At 44.4% G+C, this 11,233-nt stretch overlaps 1 protein-coding gene across 1 annotated transcript; it reads left to right on the top strand.

Annotated features, from left to right (window-relative positions):
* Nucleotides 1-64: 64 nt before the first annotated feature.
* On the top strand, nt 65-9,502 carry LOC138195660 (arginine--tRNA ligase, cytoplasmic-like; the record flags this gene model as incomplete). The annotated part of the gene is given in 11 exon segments (XM_069145280.1): nt 65-214; nt 2,133-2,267; nt 2,758-2,946; nt 3,871-3,979; nt 4,242-4,342; nt 4,727-4,848; nt 4,956-5,076; nt 6,422-6,551; nt 7,028-7,132; nt 7,505-7,683; nt 9,393-9,502. Coding segments are annotated over 11 exon segments (1,346 nt in total), but the record flags the coding sequence as incomplete, so codon positions are not given.
* Between the last annotated feature and the right edge of the window lie 1,731 nt (nt 9,503-11,233).

Genomic DNA, 11,233 nt, shown 5'->3' with positions numbered 1-11,233 from the left:
TTTTTCTTTTTTTTTTTTAACAACCCGACGAAGAAGTCGGTTATGACGTTTGTCAGCACCGGAAATAGAAAGTTGTGAAGTTCTTACTCCTCTCGCAGTTTTGTTTCATCAGCCACGAGATTTCGTTTTCTCCGGCTGACAGAAGAGTTTCTCTTCAGCGTTTAGAAAGATGGGAGACCCGGTAAACGAGTACACAGCCCGGCTACAGCAGCAGGTCAGCCGCCGATGCGTTGGGGAGGAGAAGGGAGGGGGTAAATGAGCTAACCTGAGCTAAGAGGCTACATGCGTGTCAGCACCGGCAACGCTGCGCCGTACTCAGTGCAACCAACTGCCAATTTAACGCTGTTTCACTTGTCATTAATAAGAGCTTTATGGCCAAACAAAACAAATGATTTACGTCGAATAGTCTGGTCCCGCCGTCCAATTCGGCTCCTGTTTTACACACTAAACACGCTTGTGTTACTGGTAAATTGAGCTGTCAGGAGGGCGCAGTGCTTTGGGGGGGGATGTGATCTGAAGAGCACGGTGCTGTTTGTATATTTAGTCTCGTTATTTTGTGCCGAACTTACCAGAACTACTCGTTTTATTGTTCCGTATCGGTCCCGTAGAAGATGCGTGATTGGCAGACTACCTGAGTGTTAAATGGGAAGATTTTTGAATGGAGTTTTGCACGAGGGGAATTTTCTCCACAGAAAAACCCCTTTTGTGGTGACGTTAAAGCACCGGGACAAAAACAAGTGGAATATAAATGAAAGGTATCGGGGGTGATATTAAAGTTGTCTTGAGTGGTCAGTGGTTAATAAAATGCTCTTTGGAGACCTCTACTGGTCTTAAAAGGGATCCTACATATGTAAAATAAAAACTAGAAACCACTTAAAGTCCAGTTTGATTGTAACGGGTGTAAATTTCAGAAATCTGTGGTTATTTTATTATCATGTTGTTGAAATGTGATTGACAAATAAACTTATTGAAACGATTAATAGCTACACTTTTATTATTTGCTCTAGGCAGCTGACTTTTTTTATTACGTATGGGTGGAGCTGATAAGTTATATAAGTAAGAGAACGAGCATTGGTGTTGCTTCATTTTCACTTAATGTGGAAAGTTGTCAAGGTTTCATGCCAAAGAGCCGACCTGCTGTCATTTCGAGTTATCGTTTGTAAGTGTTCTTCGATTTTGGATCATTGCTTGAAAACAATCCTGTGAAGTAAATATTCAATACGCATCTGAGATCCTGTGAGTATGTGGAATCATTCATTGTATGTTGGATGTTGAGGTTATGATTTAAGCCTGTAAGCCTCAGACTAACCCCAACAACCTAAGTGAAAGTTTTTTTTTAGTTTTGTTTTTAGCTCGAAATCAGTTGAAAAAGTTGTTGCTCCAAGCTGTTTCGGTAGGACTCTTAAGCTGCAACAAAATGCTATATGTATGTTGTTTTTTTTAATGTCCTTAAAACATTGAATATTCTTCTCCCATAAAATGTTAGAGTCCAAAGTGTGATACTCAGTTTGCTCGTTTTGTTTGACAAATTTTGCCCAAAAAAATGTCCAAAATGTTGAATCAGCTGTTTTTTTTTTTGTTTTTTTTTGTGTCAAACTACAAAATATATAAATTGAAATTCTAATTGACCTGAAAGTCATTAAAGTAACAAAATCTAATAACGTTATTGGAAAGTTGAAAGCGCATTTAAATATTTGCTGGTGACCTTGAGGAAAACGCTTTCTGTTTTGTTCTGATTTACAGAGTCCTATAAACATTTAATCATTTCATTTATTATCAGATTTCCGCTTTGCAACCTCCCTTTGCAGTTCGGTTTTAGAAAATAGCAGTGCAATTTCCGCTGCTGTAAAAGTGATGATTTACTTTTAAGTGCTTTGATAAGAATCAATAAACAGTTATGTAATGTTAGTCATTAAATTAAGCAAGACATTTAATATTCCTCTGAATGGTACCTATGAAATGACTTCATTATGCATGAAGTGTACCACAAGTGTACCACAAGTACCACAAGTCCTCTTGTATTTTGTTTATTTATATTTTTAAAAAGTGACGGTGGATGGGCCCCAAAGTTGATTTGTACATTTTCCGTTGCTCCAGCTTGAACCTTTTTTTTTTTTCTTTTTCTTTTCCAGGAACGGGAAATTCGAAGTCTGTCGGCAGAGATCGAGAGTCTGAAAAACCCACAGAACCTGAGTCCATCTCCACATCTGGACCAGCTGCGGGAGGAGAACGCCAAGCTTAAGTACCGCATCAACATCCTCAAGAGGGTGAGTGACAGCAGGGGGCGCTCTCTCTGCTGCGCCGATTTGACTCTGTAAAATTAGGTTGCTTAAAAGAGAGATCGAATTTATTGATGTAAAGCTGTTCAGGCAGGTCAGCAGGTCGCAGATTGAAGAAGGTGGATGGCAAAAGGTTTTATTGACGTTCTCTTGAGCCTGTTTAAGTGATAGTTGTGCTCGTATATTATTTAGTTGTACTAAGATAACTCCTCCTCCACGACTGGAACCGGGTATTATGTGAAAAATACGAAAAACAGTGAAGGAAGACTCTAAGTGCAACTTCAATACGAATGTGTCTTTACGTCAAAAAGACAAAACCTCCAAAAGCAGCATACAAGTTCCAGTAAATTTAAGTTCAAACCAGAAAAACGCAAGAACAAATAAGTAGAGGAGAGTAAAGGAGTATCAAAAAAAAGCAACCAACCTTTTTCTTGTACAATCAAATGTCATGAGATTTATTGTCTTGCGTGTCCCTTAGAGTTTGCAGGAGGAGAGAATTCCCTGCAGCAAAGCCATGACGAACATCAACCAGCAGCTCCAGGAGATCTTCGGCGAGGCCATCCGGGCTTCCTGCCCCGAGCTGGACAACCCTCCGCAGGCCGTCACGCCCAACCAGCAGGCCAAGTTTGGAGACTATCAGTGCAACAGCGCCATGGGCATGGCCCAGGTTAGACCGTCTGTCTGTGGCTCCCAGAAAATCAATACAACTGCGGTCATTTTAACTTTATCAATCACAAACATACTGATTAGAAGAATCTATTTTTGTTGTCGTTTTATATATTCGAACGAGACCGGACCGACACGCTCAGCCGTTCACGTGTGATATAACGGAAAACAAATTATTAGTGTGAGCCTTTGGGGGCTCTGTAGAAAACTGCAAAAAAAAGATCTGTAAAATATGCCAAATAAAAATATGATACATTACATTTTAAAAAAAAAAAAAATGAAATAAAAAAATAAATAAAAGATACATAGCAAAATGTAAGTGTAAAATTCTCTTCTATCTTTTGTTTATTTTTCTTATTTTATCTGCACGTATCTTTCTAATTGCGATTCCTTAATTATTTGTTCTTTCTCTATATTGTTCCAAAAAATTATCCAATTTTTACTTTTCACTGCAGACTCAGAAGATAATCTGTTATTTGTTTGCACAAGTTATGACAAACAGGGTTATAAAACTACATATAAATATCTGTAACCCGGCTAAAAACGGCTTTATGGGGTTACATGTCTGGAACGTCGGGACATTTCATTATTTGTATTGAAAACTGTCGATGTTATAAAACAAAGAAAAAGGAAAAGTCGGGTTTTGGGATTTTAGTCGTAAAAGCTTTTCATCTTCATTCCTTAATGTGGTTTAATATCTCATTTTAACAACATTTTTACAGTTTGCTGAGTTGATTCAGAGGATTTTCCGTGCTGCATTTTGCGATGTTTAATCTAATCTGTCGTGTTACATTTAAAAAGTAGCCCGAAGCAATGTGCTGATGTGAGACACCCGGCACGGCAGATGAAAAAAAAAAAAAAAAAAAAAGTTCGGTTCATTGTTCAATATTTTAAACCGAAACTGTCTCTTGCCGTCGCGCTGCAGATGCTGAAGGCAAAGGGGGTGAAAGTGAACCCGAAAGAAATCGCCGAGAAGATCATCCAAAACCTTCCCGACAACGAACTCGTCCAGAAAACTGAAATCGCGGGACCAGGTAGAAACCCAACTTATCTGACACCGACTGAGTTTGATTAGCTTTTTATTCATGTAATAATAATAATTTTGAGTTTTGGTCACCTTAGAAATATTTTTCTTTTTATTTGGGTAATTAAACCCACCGTACAGATCCAGCACAGGAAATACCAAAATTAAAACGTCACCGAATAAAAAGTTGACCGACTAAATCGACGTGGTTTTGTGGTTTGATGTGATTGATTGACACCCGTCACTCCCTGCGACGTCTGTCCTGTCGTCAGGGTTCATCAACATCCACCTGAAGAGGCCGTTCGTATCCAAACTGTTGAGCAACCTGTTGATCAACGGAGTGCAACCAATGCCGCTGGCGTCCAGGAAGAAGGTTTGTCCACACGGTGTACCCCCCTCCCTTCCTTTCCCCTCCCCTCGTTACTATGACAACAAGCTTGTTTTATAGCCTTCTTCAGCATTGTATCTGGATTTATTTATAGTAACAGCAGAGTTGAAACCTGTGATTTATTTTTTTTTGCCGATATTTGACATTTCCCCCAAATTCAAAAGTAAAGTTTTTCACTTCCTATTTAATTCTCTTTAAAGGAGAAAAAAGCTGCACAGTAATAAGCAATAAACCTTTGGTAAAATATATATAAAAGGTGGTTAATCTCCTGGTTTCATTTGATTTTAGAATAAGTTTAGTTTGTTTTTTCTTTATTATTTAGTGTTTACTACTGATTAGTTGTATTTTTGTGTTGGTCTGTTTGCTCAGGTGGTGGTGGACTTCTCCTCTCCCAACATCGCCAAAGAGATGCACGTCGGTCACCTTCGCTCCACCATCATCGGGGAAAGCATGTGTCGGCTGTTCGAGTTTCTCGGCTACGACGTTCTCAGGTGAGCTCGGTCGCTGCTCTCCCAACGCGGTGCCAAAGGCCTCGTTTGTTCTATTTAAATTTTTTTTTTTTTTTTATGGTTACGATGCTGCTTTTCACCACTCGAAGGCTGAACCACGTGGGAGACTGGGGGACCCAGTTCGGGATGCTGATCGCCCACCTGCAGGACAAGTTTCCGAACTACCTGACCGTCTCCCCTCCCATCGGTGACCTGCAGGCCTTCTACAAGGTCAGCTGACGCTCCGTGAGACTCGTTACGAAAGACTTGAACTAAAGTTTAGGGGTAAAAGGAAAAGTCACAGCAGCTTCAGAACCAATCGGCTCACGCGTGTCAGCTTTTGGAGACGTCTTGGATGGATGGATGGATGGATGGATGGATGGATGGATGGATGGATGGATGGATGGATGGATGACTGGATGACTGACTGACTTACTTACTTACTTACTTTATTAATCCCACAAGGGGCCATTTTGTCGCTACAGCAGCATTATAGGTAAAATCACGCAAAGCGAAGAGGTGTTGCGGGATGTTGGAGAAATTCAATGAACAACGAGGAACAGTGACTGAATAAAAACTCCCCCGTGTTTATACATAGAATAAAGGAAAGTGGAAGTGCTCCACAAGTTGACAAACTTACAAAACAGACATGGTCTTTCATTGTTTTAATAGAAGTTTTGATTTTTCGACATTCCTGAAGCTTCTCAGTGAGGGAACTGAAGTCACGTTCAAGAAGCTACAGCGTGTCTGGTTTTTTGTTGTTGTTTATTTTAAAGGTCAAAGGTTACAGACGTGGACGTGAGATACTTGTATTAATGTGCTATGAGGTGTTTCCTCCATGTACTGTCTGTTTTACGGGGAGGTTACATTTACAGTTGCCTGCAGTAGTCGTAGCTGAGAGGCAATACAGTCCATAAATAATGAAAGAAGAGGGAGCAGCTGGGCTCTATTGGTCGACCGTGATATTAATATTTATATATCGTATAAACTCACAGAACATTATCTGCTGTTGTCTTCCTCCCTTTTCTCTCCACACATTACTTTTATTGTCTCTGGTCTTCTAACCTGTCGTCTCTTTTCCTCCTCCTCCTCTCCTCTCCTCTCCTCTCCTCTCCTCTCCTCTCCTCTCCTCTCCTCTCCTATCCTCCTCCTCCTCTCCTCGCCTCGCCTCCTCTCCTCTCCTCGCCTCGCCTCCTCTCCTCTCCTCTCCTCTCCTCTCCTCTCCTCTCCTCTCCTCTCCTCTCCTCCTTCTCCTCTCCTCCTCCTTCTCTCCTCTCCTCCTCTCCTCTCCTCTCCTCTCCTCTCCTCCTCCTTCTCTCCTCTCCTCTCCTCTCCTCCTCCTCCTCTCCTCTCCCTTCTCTCCTCTCCTCTCCTCCTTCTCCTCTCCTCCTCCCCTCTCCTCCTATTCCTCCTCTCCTCTCCTCTCCTCCTCCTTCTCTCCTCTCCTCTCCTCTCCTCTCCTCTCCTCTCCTCTCCTCCTCTCCTCTCCTCTCCTCCTCTCCTCTCCTCTCCTCTCCTCTCCTCTCCTCTCCTCTCCTCTCCTCTCCTCTCCCCTCCTCTCCTCCTCCTCCAACAGGAGTCGAAGAAGCGTTTTGACGAGGATGAGAGTTTTAAGAAGCGGGGGTACCAGTGTGTCGTCCGGCTGCAGAGCAAAGAGCCGGAGTTCATCAAAGCCTGGAACCTGATCTGTGACGTCTCCAGAAGAGGTAGACGATAACATTAAAGGCGTGATTCGCCCTAAAAACACACAAAAGGCGTTCTGCCCTACAAAAAAAAACGTCCGACGGCAGCAGTTGAAGATCCTGGTTTTAAAACTATGAAGCTGATCGGATTGAGATTATTGATTGAAAAGTTAACGGTGGCGAATGTGACTCCTGAGATTCAGCGGACGCAAACCTTTCCCTCAGAAACACTCGTGACTGCGCAGCAGTGTTCAGGCGAGGCCTCTTTTACCTCCTAAACAATCTTTGAAGAGCACGGAGCGGCTGCACAGGGCAACGAGAGGGAGTTTAATTTGGGACGGTGTTAATTAGCAACAGCTGATGTGACGTGTTTATTATTTTAAGCGGTGAAAGTGACCGTTTGATTTCCACTGAAAAGGCTAAAAATAGAAGAGTGTTGAGTTGAATCAAAAGTCGCCTGGTGGTTTATTGTTTTATTTTGTTTGTTTGTGTGTTTTCAGAGTTTCAGAAGGTTTACGACTGCCTGGACATCCAAATCATCGAGAGGGGGGAGTCGTACTACCAGGAGTTGATGACGAAGGTGGTGAAGGAGCTCGAGGAGAAAGGTCAGATATCAAAAGGGGGGACTCACCGGACATTTCTCAGAGAGCGAGTGTCTTTAATTCAAGACTCTAGACTCTAGACACTAAAAACTAAAACTATGAAACTAACTGAAGTCTGCAGTTGCCTGATGCTCCCACCAGGAGGCGATATTGTCTCATAAATGTTTTCTTTTAAATGGTGCCCTCCTGTTTTCTCCCCCTTTGATTTTTTTTTCGTTGTTGTGGAATTTCATTGCTCCAATTTCTCTTCTCCAATCATATCCTTATCATTCTTCTCTTTGTCTTTTAACATGTTCCTTTTCTCTCTCCATTCTTCTTATTCTGTCCGTCCTCCTCCTCCTCCTCATCCTCCTCCTCTTCCTCCTCCTCTTGCAGGTGTGGTGGAGATGGACGAGGGTCGTAAGATCGTCTTCGCCCCGGGTCAGTCCATCCCGCTCACCATCGTCAAGTCGGACGGCGGCTACACCTACGACACGTCGGACCTCGCCGCTCTGCATCAGCGACTCTTCGAGGAGAAAGCCGACATGATCATCTACGTGACGGACAGCGGACAGGTGGGTGGAGGGGGAGGAGGGAGGTGTGGGGGGGACTGGGAGGTTTGGGTGAAGAAAGAGTTACGTGATTACGAAAAGAAAGCAGGAAAAGAGGGACAGAACGAGAATAAACGGGACAGTTTATGAACCACTTGGCACAATGTTGAAATAGTTTAATCACGTTTATTTTCTCAGAAAAAACCTCGACAGAGAATCTCCTGGTCCTGTAAAGTCATTTTCTTCCCAAAAAGAAAAAAAATAGAACTAAAGAGGCGTTAAAAGTCTAAAATATTGTTTCTCACCTGCTGTTTTTTTTTCAATTTTTTTTTCGTGCTTATGGACGGCACTTGAAGATATTTCATTACCTATCACGTGACAACCATCTTTACATTTTATTTCACCAAACATTTGGCAGGTTGGCTTTAAAAATGACTGAAATACTGAACCGGGTCTCAAAATTGTCACCAATTAGTTTTATTTCGACTTCAGATTAATCAAGGAATTGGTACTTTTAATTGATTAATCCATTCAACCATTTTCTGCTCCTCATCCGGGTCCAGATGGCATTATTTTAGTGATTGATATCATGAGGAAGTAATTTGCTATACAGCTGGAAATAACAAACAACTCCAGTTCATATCATCCCCACAGATTTTCCATCGTACCTTCGTATCTTATCTGAACATAGATGACTTCAAATGTGATATTAAAAAGGACTCAACAAGTCTTCGATGGCTTCACCTGATCGATGAAACGTCCTTTTTATGTAAATATTTGTGAGAAGAGAAAATAATAACCAACATTCACACATGTTGGAGTCTAAAAACTTGAAGAAGTCTTCGTCGGTGTCTTTAAAATGTTACGTGGGTTGTTGTGAAGACCATCATCATCATCATTGTCATCAACAAAGGCACGCAGCGACGAGCCGTCTGTCTGCAGTTGGACTCAAACTAAAGCCGTCGTCTGAGGAAAAACGGCAGCAGCTATCGATTATTTTCATTATTTAAGGTCTTTTTTTGTTGATGTTTGTTTTGTCCAAAACTCAAAGGAGACTGTCGTGTTAGACAAGAAGTTTCAAAGTCTAATATTTGAGAAGTGGGAACAAAAAAAAAAAAAAAAAAAAGGTTTAAATTTTTTCGGGATTAAATATAGCCCCCTAAATAGTGATGATTTTAACTTTCTGTCAGTGGAGCAGTCGTTGCAGCTCTAATAACCGGTCAGTGAACGTAAACCGAAGGTGGCCGACGTTAACGGTCCTGTCCCGTCCCGTCCCGTCCGGAGCGTCGAAGTTCCCCCTCCAGCGGCGACCCTCTGGTGGTACCGTCTACTCGCTTTCGGTATCGGGTACTTTTTCTAGATTTCGTTTTTTTTTCCGAGGTAGTACCTCGCTGTTACTATGGCAAACTCGGCAGGAAATCGCCGGGGGGGTGGGGGGTGGGAGGGGGCGCACCGGCTTCGTTAAACACTCGCTGGGGTGCAAATCTAGAAAAACATGGACCTACCTCCAGTAAACACACTCATCCCCGTCAGCTTGGTTTCATATAATGCACACACTGTTCTTTGTGTCTCGCCTGTGTGTGTGTGTGGAGTGGGTGGAGGGGAGGGGGGGGGGGGTTTAGCTTTTGTTTCAGGCAGCAGCGACATTCAGAAAAGCCTCCAGTATAACGTGACGGGTAGATATTATGTGACTGGACGTGCGGGTGTGTTTTTTTTTTTGTTTCCTCCCTCAGAGCACACACTTCCAGCTGGTGTTCGCCGCGGCTCAGATGTTCGGCTGGTACAACCCCCAGGTGACCCGGGTGGAGCACGCGGGCTTCGGAGTGGTGCTGGGGGAGGACAAGTGAGTTTAAAAACACACACACACACACACACAACACACACACGGGACAAGAGTTCTGGAGGCCGTCGGGGTCCCGCGTCACGTTGTGTTTCACCCGATTATCGAGTCTGCAGAGATGCATCGTCTCGGCGTCGAAACCCGGCTCTCCAACGTAGACGCGTAACTGCGGCACGGAGTTTGGATTTAGTGAGGTCGGCTCGAATCGGAGGCGATTTGAAACTCCCCCCCGTTCCCTCGTGGGGATCACTGCCAGCGAGCTCGGGCGAACTTGCTTTTTTAACTTTTCCGGAGGAGGTTAGTTTACCGAGCTCGTCGGGGCGTCACGGCGAAGCGTGTAATAGACACGCCCGGCCGCGAGAGCGTTTTTTTTTGTTTGTTTTTAATGCGTGTGTGTTTTTTTTAGCGGAGGGGGCGTGTCCGTTACACAAAAAGCACCATGTGTCAGCGTTTATGTAGGATCACCGAGACGACGGCACTCAGTCCGCCGTTGCCACGGGAAACAAATATCCAGAGACCAACAAGTGTGTTTTAAAAACAAAAAAAAACAGAACACAGCTGCAGTGTCTTCATCATTTCGATATCGGGCTGGTCCCAAATGAGGGCGGCTGTCGAGGGGTTAACGGCGGAGGTCCGGTGCGGCAGCGAGACGCCGAGCTCGACCCCGAGCTCGACCCCGAGCGCCGCTGAGCACAGACTGATAACGGTTTACTCCAAATCCCCGCCATCAACCGGGCCGAGCGGAGACTTCTCCAGCGCCGAACGTCCTTCGCGGCGTCTTTATCACCTCCGCTTCGTGTTTTTATTGCGTTTACCGTCACGCGTAAAAAAAAAACCAAACAAAAAAAAACATCAACTTTACTGCGTTGACAAATAAAAATATACAGCTGCTGCTCCGCAGACGGTGGAGTCGGTGTTTTGGAGGCTCACAGAGTCGTTACTCCTCGCCGTTGGGAGGAGGAGGAGGAGGCGGAGGAGTTCCGCCGGAGGTGAATCGGCACCGATTCAAAGTTAACCAGCAGCGTCAGGTCGAAGTCGGACTCTCTTCATCTTCCCTCCTCAGATCCCTCCTCCTCCTCCTCCTCCTCCTCTTTTTCAGCCCCTCTCTCCCTCCTCCGTCGTCTTCTTGTTCTCTTTGTCTCCCATCTTCTCCTCTCCTTCCCTCTAAAGCTCCTTCTTCCTCTCCTCCTCCTCCTCCTCCTCAGATTCCTCATCTTTCTTCTCCTCCACCATCTCCTCTTCTTCCCCTTTTCATCCCTGCGCTCCTCTCTATCCTCCTTTCCTCCTCGTCCTACTTATCATCTACACCGTCTTCTCTACTTCATTCTTTTTTTTCCCCCATCTTCCTCCTCCTCCTCCTCCTCGTCCTCGTCCTCGCTCTCGGATTCCTCGTCTTTCTTCCTCCACATCGTCGTTGTCTTCTCTCCATCTCGTATTTAATCCAAACTAAAAGCAGCCACGTCACTTGTTTGTTTTCGTTTCTTTGAAACCTTTCCGCCGCCATAATCCCGGTTTTGTCCTCCCTCTGGTCGTGCGTTCCGTGCTCGACTTCGCACCGAGACGCGTCTTCTCCCCGCCCCCGGTCTCGCCGTCTTCTCCCGCCCGTGTTTCGCCGTCTCCCCCGTTACAGTAAGCAGAGATTCCCGCCGACGGGTCGGCAAAGGCTCCATTATTTGAAACTCTCTCTGTCAAGCCGTCGTGTTTGACTAATCAATCGTCCAGAGAAGAAGAGGG

The sequence above is a fragment of the Embiotoca jacksoni genome, unplaced genomic scaffold (genome assembly GCF_022577435.1).
Source record: "Embiotoca jacksoni isolate LCO1_2020_lvr unplaced genomic scaffold, fEmbJac1.0.p SCAF_120, whole genome shotgun sequence".
Classification (NCBI taxonomy): Eukaryota; Metazoa; Chordata; class Actinopteri; family Embiotocidae; genus Embiotoca; species Embiotoca jacksoni.
This window is presented reverse-complemented; position numbering and strand designations above follow the sequence as displayed.